This window comes from Coenobita brevimanus, chromosome 5 (assembly GCF_032717465.1).
Source record: "Coenobita brevimanus isolate Jiangsu-jjx chromosome 5, ASM3271746v2, whole genome shotgun sequence".
Taxonomy (NCBI): Eukaryota; Metazoa; Arthropoda; class Malacostraca; order Decapoda; family Coenobitidae; genus Coenobita; species Coenobita brevimanus.
The window spans coordinates 17,124,632-17,140,751 of NC_136958.1; the positions used below are offsets into that span (position 1 = coordinate 17,124,632).

At 40.3% G+C, this 16,120-nt stretch overlaps 1 protein-coding gene across 1 annotated transcript in view; it reads right to left on the reverse strand.

The window, feature by feature from the left end:
• The window catches only part of LOC145398406 (cytochrome P450 2L1-like), a 115,174-nt gene that overhangs the window by 82,888 nt on the left and 16,166 nt on the right, over positions 1–16,120 (reverse strand). The window contains exons 8-9 of the mRNA XM_080271286.1: positions 14,556–14,733; positions 13,890–14,007 (exon numbers count right to left, since the gene is read on the reverse strand). Coding sequence (XP_080127412.1) covers positions 13,890–14,007; positions 14,556–14,733 — 296 coding nt within the window. The remainder of the gene's footprint in view (positions 1–13,889; positions 14,008–14,555; positions 14,734–16,120) is intronic.

The window sequence follows — 16,120 nt, forward strand, 5'->3', positions numbered from 1 at the left end:
TGGGGGACCTGGTGGGTCCTATCATCCTAGAGTCACCCTTGTCTTGGTCCCCCATTGGTTACCTGCATATACTCCCTCACTACCTCTGGGGTCACCAGTGGTGTTATCCCTGGCATATGACCTCCCCTTGTTGGGTTACATGTGGGTGGAGGGGTAAGGGAACGAAGTATTTATTGGCTCTCTATGGCTGTCTTTCAAAATAATACTGTTGATGACTCTGCACCAGCCCAAGGACTTTCTCAACCAAGATCTCTTATTGCCACTCTGGAGCCTTTCCAGGCCCCTGGAGACTGTCCTCCTTTGCCCCACCATTCAGCTAGGACTAGGAGGAGTTCATGTCGGGTCGGTGCGGCTCTGGTTAGGCCAAGGTGCTACCAGTGCCTTGAACATACGTGAAATATCTAGTGCTGAAATCCTCTTGGGGTGGGTCAGTGCTGGATACTAACATTTTTTAATTACACCGTGCCATTGTTTCAACTTGTGACAGGGAACTTAAAATGTCCTCTCAGAGGGATGGAAGCATCCTTATTGAGGTGTCCTCCACTGGAGAGAGCTCCCAATTACCGGCCCTGACCTCCATTTCTGCTGCAGATGTTTTATGTGCTCCTCAGGCCACCTTTAACTAATGTAGGGGTATCATTTTTTTCCATGACCTCCTCCAATACTTGGACGTACGACTGTTAAATTACCTGACAATCACTGGCAAAATAGTTTGCAAATGCTCGAAGTGGGAGAACCTTCAACTGTTCCTTTCCAATTTTCACATTTTCTGTCTGCCTTCAGGAAACTATGGTTGAAGACAGCCCATTTCCTGCTCCCAGAGGATATACAGCTTTCTACTCACCACCTCTCATAGACTGTGGTTCTCGAGGATGCTGTGCTGTTCTGTGCCGCACAGATATTCCATTCACATCTTTTGCTGTATAGTCCCCCTACAGGTATGACTGTTCAGTTACACCTAGAGAGGACTTACATAATCTGTAGCCTTTATTTACCACCCTCTCTGCCTGTCTTACATGACAGTCTTGATCACCTTTTTCGTCAACCTCCTAGGCCATTTATATGTTCTCCTTGTTGACTTAAATGGGGGTCATGCTTTGTGGTGTTATACTCTATCTAACTCCTGTGGCAATCTCGTGGCATCTTTTTTTGAGGGTTGAGACTCGGTTCTTCTTACTACTGGCAACCTGATGCATTCTCATGTGCAAAATGGCACTTCAGTGGCTATCGATCTTACACTGGTCTCCCGTGATTGTTCGTTGGATTTTTCTCGTCAGACGTTACCTGACTTGGAAGCGATCATTACCCCATTCTGAACCCAGGCAAACCCAACCCGTCTTCATACTTTCAAAATTCTTTTTATATTGAAGTATTTTGCTCTCATTGGTCATATTAAGGGATACAGTACCCTATTTTGATGATTACTTGCTTCATGCCCTCAAAATTGTCATGACTACATATGTAGCCATTGGCCAGTAGGCTACTTGGGATGTGCTCTTCCCTTACGTGATATCCAGCCTGTCGACCTACATGATTATTTCTTTTTCCTACTTTCAGATATACAGCATTTTTATGACACTATCACAAATTCTTAGTTGTTTGCTTGATGGAATTGCCAATATCAAGAACAAAGGAGAAGGAAATGGAATACAATAGCCATAGGTTTATTTCTTTACAAACCAAAATATTTCTTTTTCCACATATACTGTACTAGTATACAATTCCATCAAAAGAGTTTATTGTAATCATACTGTAGAAGTCATCATTCATAAAAAAAGGTAAAATAAATAAATTTTGAAATAAAATACCCCATTTCTAGATTTCAAAGAATCCACAGAAAATAATATTATTGTTGGGGCATCAAAAATCTACTTCTCATGGTATAATTGAAAGCAGTTGTTCTAATACATTGACTTATTTCATTTGCCGCACTGAATCCTACAATTCTCCTTGCACACAGTGCAGTGTCTTACTGGACACCTTTGTGGGTAGTGGTTTCGGTTGTCTGTTCTGACTTCTACAGGGACAGAATAAGAGGGGCCAGGTAATGATTCTGCTCTTGACCTTGGCTGTGACTGCTTCAGTATTACTGCAACTAAGCTTCGTCAGAGTTCTTTTTGCTTCATTTGATCACTGCACAGCTGATAAACTCTTCAACTGTAAACTACTGCAGTGTTTACTGCATTTAGAAGCAGAGGCCAGTACCATTTCTTTCCTTTGATTGCTGGCCCGTAATCTGCCAATGCTCTGTCCATGATACCTACTCCACCCATTCCTCTGTTGTAATGTGCAACGACGTGTAGCTTGGGGACCGTTGCTGGTCCTTTCTTTTTCTCCCATCGTTTTACTTGTGTAACTGGATCAGCTCCACTAGCATTACTACGTACGGTTACTACTGAGTTATCATTCCATCTAACTATCTCGACATCTCCAACAGATCTATAATCAAATGAACCTCTTCCATTTTTTCATCTCTGCTACACTCTTCACTACACACCCTTTTGTGCAATTTTCCCTTATTGTGCCAGTAGCTCTGTCTCCAAGAGATTTCAGATCTGAAATTAAATCAAAGGATGTAAAAAAGTTATTGAAGAAAATGTGAGAGGTAGGCTTTTCATATACTTTGAGACAGTCCGTAACAACCCGTGCACCACGAGAAGTCTCTGTGCTATGCTTTCCATCCTTTCCTTCGTATGTGGTAACCCTATAAGGCATTCCACTAGAGCCAGCAAGTACCCAGCATTTGAAGCCAAACTTGATTGGCTTTCCACTTATGAACTGCTTACATCAATGCCTTCCAAAATATGGAATCGTAGACTCATCAGTGCTAAGGTGTTCATTAAGTACACCAAACATCAGTAAAGACTGGTTTAGAATTTCATAGAGAGGACTGATCATTGCCATTTTCTCTGAACCAAATGACTAATTATCAGCTGCATAGAGTTCTTGTTTGATTTGCTGGAAATAATTTCGACTCATAATGTCTGCAAAAGCCCGACAGGATAGATCAGGTGATTTACCCCAATAATCTTTCACTTGTGCGAAGCTTGTACCCAGATTGCAGTAATAAACCAAGAAAGTTGTACATTTCTTCACATATTTGAAAGCTTGGGATGTTACAGTCTGTCTTATCATACTTATTTGTCTCGCAGACATGATGTCTGAGCATGTCCTGAAATACTTTTTCAAAAACAGACCACTCTAACACTCCAGCAAGGTCAGGGAATTTTTTCAGTAGGATCTTGCACTTTCCTGTTTATCTTGGATCTGATCTGGCTGTGGAGAATATATGGCTGTGTTTCCATTTGGTAGATCTCTTCTTTGTCTCTTACTATTAGTACAGGCATTTCAACAGGCTCTTCATAAACACATCAGCTTGACTCGCAATCTCCTCTTGGATCGTCTTTTCATCTTCAAAGTTTTCGTCATTTTGTTGTTCAGTATCACTGCCATCACCACCAGCTGGTGGACCAGTAATGGCAATATCAATATCTTCGAGATCTTCACTGAAGTATACAACATCCCTCAAGAACCGATGAGAAACAATCCTTTGTCCACAAAATGTTTGTTGATTCACTTCCTTATCTTGTCAAAAAACACATTATGAAGAATGTATAACAATGGAATAATATAACGACATAACAAAGAAACAAGTTTTATATTTGACAGATATTCATCAATTGCAACGTTCAAAACTTGCATTCATGTATTGGTAAATAAAAATATAGTACACCATCCACAAAGTCATGGGTAAAGCACAGTGGTTACAGTCATAAGCCCCATGACTACAAACGTAGTCTTCCAAATTCACATTCACCTTATGAGAAGGATATAAGAACAGTTGGTGATATGCCTGCAGTGTCTGTCTTATGTGGCAATCAGCCTGTGACTGAATGCTAGGTGCAGGAGTCTCCTACAGCTGTTACCAAACAGGTTTGAACAGGATGTTGTAGGAGACCAAAGAAAAATGGTAAAATTACTTTCATGTGAGCAAATAAACATAGAGGTAACTACTGGAAAATTATATTTTTAGCCACAGCATGTTATAGGGGAACCAAATTAGGGACTGGGACCCGTATTTCAACATACAATCATAGCACAATAAATCACGGAATTTCTGAAAATCAGGACCACAAAATGTTGTCATTGGGTTTGGATGGGTTAAGTCATGGAACTCTGTGCTCGTGGAGCATGTCCCTCGCTGGTGTCTGAGTAAGGTTGACAAGGCAGAGTTTGCAGAACACTCGAATTTTGACCATAGCGTTTCTGACTTTCAGAATGCTAAAGATACGGAACAGTGGTACACATCTACTGTATATCAGGCTAGTTTTTCTTCAGTTCCTAGGTAAGGTGACCAGAGTCCCGCTTTTAGGCGGGACAGTCCCGCTTTTTGGACGTCTGTCCCGCTTCTTAAATTGTGACTAGAAAGTCCTGCTTTTTCAGCAAATTATCTTAAATGCCCCGCTTTTAGAAAATTACCATTGCATTAGATATAACTTAATCATCTTTAGTGAAATTAGGATGAATTAGTAAAATTATGCATAATCCTAACCGAATGAAATATCAAATTATTAATATAAAATATGTAATACTCACTACCTGGTAACTTTGGTCGACCCATTCACCGTACCGTACTGTATGTTCGGAGTTCGTAGATGTTTATGTTTGATTAGCAGCCTCAGGATGAGGTGTAGTGCAGCAGCAGTCGCTGTCACTCACATAATATATCTATCTATCTATCTATCTATCTATCTATATATATATATATATATATATATATATATATATATATATATATATATATATATATATATATATATAATCACCATCATCATCATCAGCCATTACTTGGCCACTGCTGAACAAAGACCTCCCCCAACCTTTTCCACGAATTCCTTGACTGAGCCAATCTTTGCCACGTTTTCCCTGCAAATTTCTCTATCTCATCTCTCCATCTCCTGTCTGGCCTTTTTCTGCTACGCTTACATTCTCCTGGTGTCCAGTCCGTCAGCCTCTTACTCCATCGGTTATCCCTTTTTCTTGCTATATGGCCTGCCCACCTCCATTTATGTTCTTTTATAACTTCTATGATATCTTTGACTTTAGTCTGCTCTCTCACCCAAGTTGATCTTTTCCTGTCTCTTAAAGATATTCCCAACATCGACCTTTCCATTGCTCTCTGAGAACGGATTAATTTATTTTGCATTGATTTTGTCAGTTTCCAGGTCTCACAACCATACGTCATAGCTGGAATTATACATTCGTTATATACTTTTTGTTTCATACAAACTGGCAAGCTACTTTTCATAATGCCTCTATGTTTACCGAAGGCTTTCCATCCAATTGTAATGCGTCTTTTTATTTCGCTATCATGATCTTTCGTTAATTTTAGTATTTGTCCCAAGTAGTTGTACTCCTTAACTTCTTCAAGAATTTCATCGCTTATTCTGATGACGCTCTTTGGTGTTTGTGGATTAAACATTACTTTAGTTTTACTTCCGTTCATCTTCAGTCCTACTTTCAGACTTCTCTGTTCAGGTCATTTAACATTTCTTGGAATGCCTCCGCTGTTTCTGAGATTAGGACAATGTCATCTGCAAATCTTAAATGGTTTAGCTTTTCTCCGTCAATGTTCACTCCTTTGTTTTCCCAGTTTAGCTTTCTGAAAATACTTTCTAGGCATGCTGTAAAAATTTTTGTTGAAATTCTATCTCCCTGACGCACGCCCTTCTCAATCTTATTTTTTTCTGAGTCCTTATGTAATTTAACTGTAGCAGTTCCCTCTTTATATATGTTTTCGAGCAGGTTCACAATGTTCTCATTCACTTCTTGTTCTCACAATGAATTTATAATTGCTATGTGCTCCACTGACTCGAAAGCCTTTTCATAATCAACAAAACCTATGCAAAGTGGTTTATTATATACTATAGTTTTCTCAATTAGCTGGTTCATTGTATGTAGATGATCAATGGTCGAATACCCGCTTCGGATTCCTGCCAGTTCACGAGGTTGGTTTTCCTCCAAAATTGTTGTTATTCTGTTCGTAAGGACTTTAGTGAAGACTTTGTAAATGACTGATAATAAGCTAATGGGTCGATAGTTACTAAGATCTTTTGAGTCACCTTATTTGTAGAGTAAAATAACTATTGCATTACACAATTTGGGAATTTTCTTGTTTTATACAGTGGATAAATAAGTGAGCAAGCCTATTTTGTACTTCTACTCCGGTATCCAACAGTAAATCTGTTACTATTCCATCTTCTCCCGGAGCCTTCCCTCTTTTCATATTTTTAAGACAAATATTTACTTCGTCTGGTGTTACCTCAGGTATTTCTCTTGTGTCAACTGAAAAGTTAGCTATTGCTACTACTGTCTTTGATGCATACAGTTCTTTGTAAAATTCTTCAACTCTCTTCACAATCTTATCTCTGCATTTAATGATTTCACCGTTTTTTTCTTTCATTTGTTGCTTTCCTAGTGCCATTTTACTTCGGACCTGTTTCAGACTTTTTCCATTTTTGATGGTTTCTTTGATCTGATCCATGTTTCTCTTTCATTTTTCTTCTCTTTATCTCTTGTTGATAAGCTAATTTAATTCTGCTCGTTCTGTTTCGTCTTTCTTTGTCTTTAGTTTCATTTCATTTCGTTTTTTCATAAGCTCGAGTGTCTTTTCTGAATACTTCTTAGTTTTGGTTGTATTAGGTTTTCCTACTACCTCTGCTGATTCTCTTAGCACTTTTGTTAATCTGTCATTCAGCTCATCAATGTCACATTCAGCATTACTTAGTGCCTGAAATCTGTTCTTTATTTCCAGCTGAAAGGCTGCTTTGTTTTCATTTACTATTATTGAGCATATCTTTTTATCTTTAATCATCTTCTTTCTTTCATTTCTGAAATTGAATCTGGCTGTGCAACCCACCACTGCATGATCACTGCCTATATTTACTTTGTTGATAACTGACATTTGTGATCGTGTTAGTCTTATTTGCTATAATGAAGTCGATTTCATTCTTTGTTTCTCCATTTGGGCTTCTTCAAGTCCACTTTCTTCCTTTTCTTTTGTGGAAGAATGTGTTCATTATTCTCATGTTAAACATTTCAGCAAAATTTACCAACATTTCTCCTCTTTCATTCCTTTCTCCCACTCCATATTTTCCCATACATGGTTCTCCATTTTCCGACTTCCCAACTTTTGCATTGAAGTCTCCCATGAGTATAGTATATGTTGTCTTTTCTTCTTCCATAATCTGGGAGATGTCATCTAGAGTGTTTATATTTCTTCATCTGGGCTTTGAGAAATTGGTGCATATACTTGTATGACTTTCATGGTACCGTATATTTTTTGCATAGTCTAATGACAACAAATGCTGCTCTGTCAGATACACTGCTGACTTTACCAGTGTTGTCTGCAAGATTTCTGTTAATTAGAAATACTACACCATTAACTCTTTCATTTTCCATTCCTCTTTAGTAAAATAGGTGTTTGCTGTCTTTGAGCTGAATTACTTTTTCTTCTTTTCTGCAGATCTCACTCAGACCTACAATATCCCAACTATTGTTTTCCAGTTCAGTCATCAGGTTATCAAGTTTGTAATCTTCTGCCAGCCTTCTTACATTGTATGCATAGATCTTCATCGATTTCAGTTTGTTTAACATCCAAGAGTCTAACTTTCCAACACAGTGCCTACTCACTTTCGGTGGCACACTGCCTGTAAGCACAGGAGGCAGTGCGGTTGGGCCTTTAGTAGACGATGATCCAACATGAACGCCCGTCAAATCATTTGCAATAGAACTCATGTTTGGTTGGGAGGACTGTGGCAAATAAGCTCACCTCCCTGACACATTGTTTCTGGTGAGATGTAATTTTTTTTTGCCACCTTATTCGTTATATTTGGTGGAGCCCTATATATCTATAGGGGGTCCCATGGTCTGCACCGTCTAAGACAGTACCTCGTATATCTACAAGGCATTCCCCTATCCGCCACCCGGGGTTGCGTCAGTAGCAGTGATATCTTGCCCCAGGATATATATATATATATATATATATATATATATATATATATATATATATACACACACACACACACACGTGCGCGTGATAGTGTCCCGCTTTTAGCTCTAATAAATCTGGTCACCTTATTCCTAGGATGTCTGGAAAGTTTTGCAGTGGACCTGTGCCTTGGTGGAATGAGAAGTGTGCATTGGCCAGGAGGGTCTATAAAGCTGCTAGTAGGTGATACAGGAAAAATAAAGATGTTTATTTAAAAATTCAGTTTAAGAAAGATCAGGCCCGTTATCAGTGGGTTCCGAACAACTTTCGTCACACCTCATGGAGAACCTTTGTCTCATCTGTCACCTCGTCCACTCCTTTCTACTGAGCTGGAAGAAGGTGAGGAAAGTAACATGCAAGCATTCACCTTCTCCTTCCCCGGTCCTTAAACTCCATGGGTCATCTGTGGTCAATGCCTCTGAGGTAGCTTCAGCCCTGGCAGAGCACGCTTATAATGATTCTAAATCAGATCCCATCAAATCATTTAGCTGTTTTTACCATCAACAGGAGAGGTTCCGTATTTCCTTATTATCTAATGGAGAAGCTTAAAATGCCTTCATTATTTTGCGTGAAGTGCATACTGCTCTCCACCACTGTAGCAAATGCTTCTCAACCTAATGACATTCCTTATGCTATGATTTGCCAATTTGCAGTACGATTCTCTTTTGTTTTTATTAATGCTTTATAATACGATACGGGATGAAGATGTAGTCCCCACTATTTGGAAGACAGGTATAGTCCTCCCATTTCCTAAGCCAGGTAAGGATCATTCTAATGACTCAAATTATCATCTAGTTTGTTTGATGTCTTGTGTGTGCAGACTTTTTGAGTAGATGGTTACCGTGAGGCTCGTTTGGTATCTAATTTTTTTTTTTTCTTTTCTTTCTGTCACAAAATGAGTTTCATAGGATGTGATGTACATCAGACAACCTCATCAGACTTCAGCAGCAATATGTGAGGCATTTGGTATCTAGAGAAAAATGGTTTCTTCTTTCCATCACAAGGCGGGTTTCATAGAATGTGACGTACTGTACATCAGACAACCTCATCAGACTGAAGTCAGCAATATGTGAGGCTTTTGCATATCGACAACATCTTGTCGCTGTGTTCTTTGATCTGGAAAAAGCATACCATACGGCATGGCGCCATGGCATTTTGAGTCAACTTCACAACTCTGGGATGCATGGCCACCTGCTATTCCTTAGAAATTTCTTGTCAAATGGCAAATTTCAAGTCCATGTTGGCTCCTGAGTCTCTGTCCCTCCAGTTCAGGGGGAGGGTGTTCCACAGGGGTGTTTGATTAGTGTCCCTTTATTTGCCGCTGCCATAAATTATATTATAGGGTCCTTCCCTGAAAGGGAGTGTCTTCTTCCTTTTATGTGGCTTGCCTACCAGTATGGTCTGCCTGATCCTGGATGTCTACAGTTGAAAGGAAAATGCAGGTAGCACTGGACAGTCGCCAACTGGGCAGAATGGAGAGGTTTTCGGTTTTCTTTAAGCGAGACTGTTGCTAAGCATTTTTGTAGAATAAAGGAGATTCACCCAGACCCTGATTTAATTCTAAGTGGGCGCCGACTACAGTGTGTGGAGGAGAACAAGTTTCTTGGCTGAATATTTAACTGTCGACTTAATGAGTTTCACATTCAAAACTTTTATGAGTGTCTTGCATACAAGCAATAAATTTTTTCAGGGCATTATCTCACAACTCAGGGGGTGCTGATCAGAAAACGCTCCTGCACCTGTACCAAGCCTTAGTGGGATGTAAACTTGCATACACCTGCGAGATGAACTCTTCTGCTACTGTGTCACAGCCTAGTGTTCGTGATCCTGTGCAGCATGCTGGTTTGTGTCATGTTACTGGTGCTCTCAGATGATCCTCAGTTCTTGGTGTGCCTTCCCTAGATCTACTGTGCAAGTCATCACTGAAAATTGAAACCACGTTAGATGTGTCAGACTCACTTACCACTGTTTGTGTGCCACAACAGTCATTTTCTCAGCAAATATGATTTGCATCCTCACACTCCGTATCCCTTTGGGTACAGAGTCTGGCAGATAATATGGGATATAGGTCTGTCTGCTGAGCCTGTCTGTCCTGTGCGACTCCCGAGGATCGCCTCATGGTTACTTCCAGAGGTGCAAGTGTGCAGAGATACTGAAGGTGCCAAGTCTTCTAACTCTTCTGTAGCTCTGTATCAGCTATTTTTGGATCATTCATCCATTCACAGAGGCACTGTTCCTGTATATACAGCTATCACAAATTCAGATGAAGAGTTTGGGAGGAATCTGAGTGTGAAATGGAGGGAGAGTAAGAAATTGTTTTGGAAGGAGGTAAAGAAAGTAAGGCAGTGTGAAAGGGGAAAGAGTAGGGGAGTGAAAGATAGGAATAACAGATTGCTGGTGGAGAAGAGAGAGAAACTGAGGAGATGGAAGGAGCACTTTGAGGATTTGTTGAATGTTGAGAGTGAGAGCAGTGTGAGTATAAGTGGTTGGGGAATGGCTAGGAGAAGAAGAGATGAGAGGAGGGAGGAAGAGATCAGTAGGTCGGAAGTAGTGGAAGCGATGAAGAAGATTACGCTGGGAAAGGCCCCAGGAATTGATGGAGTGTGTGGTGAAATGCTTAGGTATGGGGGTGAGATTGTTGTGGAGTGGATATGGAAGTTGTGTAGATTGGCTTGGGAAGAGGGAAGGGTTCCAGAGGACTGGAAATCAGGTATAATTGTTCCTCTGTACAAAGGAAAAGGGGAGAGAGAAGTATGTGGTAACCATAGGGGTATTTGCCTTCTTAGTGTGACTGGTAAAATATATGGTAGAATACTCATTGATAGGGTTAGGCATATGACAGAGGAGCTAGTTGGAGAAGAACAAGGGGGATTTAGGGAGGGAAAAGGGTGTGTAGATCAGATATTTGTTCTAAGATGTTTAGTGGAGAAGTATCTAGAGAAGGGAAGGAAAGTGTATGCTGCCTTCATGGACTTGGAGAAAGCTTATGACAGAATAGATAGGCAAGGTATGTGGAAGGTATTAAGAATATATGGAGTGGAGGGGAAATTGTTGAGTGCTGTGAAGAGTATGTACGAGGGAGCTAGGGCTACGGTGCGAGTGGATGGTGAGCTGAGTGAGTTCTTTTATCTCAATGTGGGACTGAAACAGGGGTGTGTGTGATGTCTCCATGGCTGTTTAATATATATATGGATGGGGTTGTAAAGGAGGTGCAAGGTAGGGCAGTGGATGTGGGGGTGGCCCTAATGAATGAGGGTGAGATTTGGAAGCTTCCGGTGTTGCTGTTTGCTGATGATACAGTATTGTTGAGTGAAGATGAATGGGAGTTGCAAGGTTTGGTGAATGAATTTGGGACAGTGTGTAGGAGGAGGAAGCTGAAAGTTAATGTAAACAAAAGTAAAGTTATGGTGTTTGAGAGGAATGAAGTCACAGAGTGTGCAGTGAGGTTGGATGGTGAGGATATGGAGCATGTGAGTGCATTCAAGTACTTGGGTAGTGTGATGAGTAAGGATGGAACTTTGTGGGATGAAGTACGTGAAAGGGTACAGCAGGGAAGAAAGGTTGTTGGTACACTGAAAGCAGTGATGAGAAATAGGGAGGTGAGTATGGAAGTTAAGAAGTCACTGCATGATGGTATTGTGATCCCTACCCATGGAAGCGAGGCGTGGACCTTGCAAGAGGGGAACAAGTCAGGAGTGAGAGCAGTGGAAATGAGTTACTTGAGAGGAGCATGTGGAGTGACGTGGAGGGACAGGTTGACGAATGAAGTGAAGGAACGTTGTGGGGTAGATGTGGATGTGGTTGAAAAGATTAGGAGAAATACACTGAGGTGGTTTGGACATGTGGAGAGAATGGAGAATGAAAGACTGACTAAGAGGGTGTATGTAGGTGAGGTGGAGGGAGGGAGAGGGAGGGGTAGACCGAGGATGAGGTGGAGGGATGGAGTTGAGAGGTATATGAAGGAGGGGGGGGTGAGTTGGGGGGAGGGGAGTCAAATGGTGGGTGACAGTGACTTGGAGGCGTTTTGTCTGTGGCCACCCTTTGCGGGATTAGGGCGTCGGGCTATAGATAGATAGATAGACAAATTCAGACACTGGTGTTTGCTCTGGTGTGGTTTGCTCAAATTTTGTAAGGGGAGGAAGTCTTCCTCTAGATTCCTCCAATTTTAGTGCAGAACTGACTGCTGTTGTTTTAGCTCTTCAGCTGATTTTCACACATGTAAAGGCTTCTTTTACGATTTTTAGTGATTTTCAAACCGCACTTTTAGCTCTTGAGTCCTTTACTTCAACTCATCCCATGGTCCTTGCTGTTCTTGAATGATTTTTCCTGATACACAGGCGTGGTAACCTTGTCCAGTTTTGTTGGGTTCTCACACATGTTGGTGTTAAAGCACTGAGAAAGCAGATACATTACCTAAAGCTGCGTCTTCTCAACGGCTCCCTGCCAACTACTAGTTTCCAGCTTCCAATATGACACCTTCTTTGACGTATGCAATTCTTCCTTGTTGGCAACCAATGGGATGCTGCTACTCGTTATAAATTAAAAGAAATATTTCAGAGAGTGGTTGTGCCGAGGGCTCTCCTATCCAAGCCTCAGCGATTGGAGGTGGCTCTTGTCTGGCTTGACGTTAGGCACTCATGGCTTATGCATGGCTTCCTTATGTGTGGTGGGACTTAGCCGTATTGTGATGATTGCCTTGTTCCCATTACTATCTGTCATTTGTTGGTCAAGTGCCCATGTCTGGGGGACCTACGTCAGAGATTCCCCCATTGTCATAAGGGGGTGAATGGTGCCTAATATCTATCCTTGATGCATGGAAGAGCATACGACTGATTCACTAATGCATCCTAGCACTTTTATAGGTATTTGACATGCAATATACTATTCTGATGCCATTTTAAATATTTTATTTCTACAAATTGATACTTACATTGCTTTGAGTATGCAAAATTTTAGTTTTTATTTTGGCGTCATTTACCTTCTTATCCAGCGACAATGACCCTGGCATTGCACCGCCAGTTTTTTATTATACTTCATAATCATTTTCTTTTACTATAACCACTAGACTCAAATTCATATATTGCTTTGCCTCCATAGTATGCCTTATGATGTTCTTGAGAAAGCCACATGAGGTATCACATTCCATAAAGATGAATATATTTTCTGCATGGATAATGAATAAACGTGGGTCTATCTGTTTTATATTGTTTGTTATTATTACTTTCGTCATTATTATTATTATTATCATTATTATTATTATTATTATTATCAATAGTAGAAGTAGTAGTAGTAGTAGTAGTAGTAGATGGTTGGTAAGCACAGCCGTTGCCGTGCTTTGGGCCAATGGATTGTAATATGAGGGTTAGTGTTAACCTTCACATTACAACTCCAAATGGTGAACTGTATTAGGAAGGTTGGTTTTGATCTTCACAATATAATTCCCAATGGATGGAGGTGATTTCTTTATTGAAAAAAAAAGTAGTAGTAGTAGTATCGTTATAGCAGTATGGGGTAGCTTATGTGAGAACACAACTTCGATCACAGTCTGGGATAGGGATCAGTTTGATGATCAGAGTTTCGCTAAAGCAGTCTTGTCTGATATCCCACACAACCCAGCACCATGTCATGAAAGCACTCCTTCTAACACTAGCACAACGAAACTGAATGAGACAGCCCTGGCATGCATTTAAATTGTCTGGTGAGTATTACAGCCGGATTGGTGATATGTGAAGGTGTACAGCAAGCAGAAGTACTACTTGACCTTAGGCAACGGTCTGTCGAATCCAGACTCTACAAGACTAATAAGTGTATGGTAAACTTATGGCATAATATGACTTACTTTTGGGATGTTGTAGCCGCCCAACTGTATGTCCTTGGAAACCATATGTTGAAGTCCAGTTGGTACTAGGGAAGACATGCGGAGCACCTCATGGATGGTGGCTTCAGTGTAGGGCAACCTGTGGCACAAACACAGAATTAGTACAATGCCACTGAGGAAGTAATTTAGTGATCATTTTAATGTGCCTTATTTGTTTCCCCATTCTGTGTGATGTATTTTTCGCTGAGCCCTCCATCAGACAACTTTACTAATAGTTGTAGTTATACTGAGAGGGTTATTGAATCCCAAATCCAAGTCCTTTATTGTGAAAAGTCTCTGTTGTATATATACATCTGGCAGCATCTAGAACGAAGTTAAAAGACATCTGCTTATTAATGATGGAATCGTATCATATCTTTTTTAAAGGCCCTAACATGCTTGAAGACATTAGCCTTGGTCAACTAATGGGGTATGAAACGGGCAGAATCTATGTCCCACGCGTACACAACGACTCTCTGTCGTTACAGAGCGAGCAAAAACGTCTCACGAGAATACAGTGACTCTATTTGTCTGGGATGTGGGGTAGACAGCGATCAGAAACTATGCCCACGAGTATACAGTGACTTTCTATCTGCTTGGGATGTGGGGTGAAGAAAGATAAAAAACTAACGAGTAACATGATCTGACCTGGCACGATCCTCTAATGTGGCCAAAGCACCCAGCAACTCCTTGTCAATCTCTGCCTGCATCTTGGTCTGCACACCTGGATTGGCAGCTAAATAATAGAAGAGGAACTTCAACGTGTCCACTGTCGTGTTGCTGCCCCCTACGAACAGGTCCATCAAGATGAAAACCAGGTCTCTTTCTGTTAATTATCAAATGGTATTTTAAGTAATGAGTAAACATTCTTAATATCTTCTACTGTGGGTTGCATCCTAGGCATGACTCGGACTGAACGAGTAATTTGTCTAATATCATGTCCCTCGTGAAGTCGATAGGTGAAGTAGAAAAATAAATGCTAAGCTGCAATACAAAAACCCTGATGAATGGTGAAATTATCTTTTAGAAACTGTCTTAGAGTTAACGTCGACAAAATACGAACTGAGCAAAGGTTATAGAAAAATATATTGAAACAAAAGGCATTAATAATGAGACAGAAACCATAGAGCATGAAACACAAGAAGAAAAATCTAAAATCTGGGACACAAGATTATGGGAATATGTGATAAGAATTGAGACGAGCTTGAAGGTTACAAAGAATGGAAGATGCAGATTGGAGATGAACCAGTATATGACAACCACCTTCATCAGTCTCCTTATATACTCTAGCAAGAACAGTCTGATAATAAGGGAAATATGCATAAAATTGAAAATACAGGTTGCCAGATTTGTGAGGCAGGAGTGGATGTTTTCGAATGCTTTGGAATGTACTGCACTGGTTACATTGGTGAGGAAAAAAAAAAAAAAAAGTGGAGATTACAACAGCCACGCATTGAAAATAGGAACTGAATAACGAGAAACTTCTTGTTTTTTTTAGCTAAATATTGAACAAAAGGAAAGACCTCTATGCGGTTCTAGAAAACAATAGAAAAGAAGGTAAAGGAACTGACAACTGGAACCACGCAAACACTGAAATGGTGGCACTGCTGTGAAGGTAATTCCTCCGAAATCACTGCTCGACAAATTTCAACTTTTTATCTAATTCAGAAATGAGAATAGGTGATTTGGGTTAAACTGACGGTGCTGATTACAAATAGGCCTATGTTTTTACTTTTTTTTTCTCTATCACTTACAGATTTTCAGAAATTTTGCCTTGAAATATTTCTTCCACTAGTCAGAAATCAATATGCTCTTATTGCCTGGTTATGCCGGAGATGTATTTGTAATCGAGAAATATTAATTGACATGCAAATGCAATATGCAGAAACAATATTTAGTGTATTATTCCACAGCTCTATGTAAATCTCGCTGAGAACACTGGTACTCATATAAAGGTTTTTGAAGATTCTTGTTGTGCTCTCCATCAGTTTCCCGTGTCAGCATCCAACAATAGTCGGCCATCATACCAGCGCCAATTCTACCCTGGTATCTTTGTTGCATTACCGCATATGCTGGTGAAAACGTTCAACCTGTTCATCATTAACATCACCCAAGTTTGTTGGGAAAAAAAAAAAAAACGAGATGTGAGTGAAGAAAATGAATTTTACGGGACATGTTGCATCCAAGTTCATGGTATGCAACTAGAAGCTCTT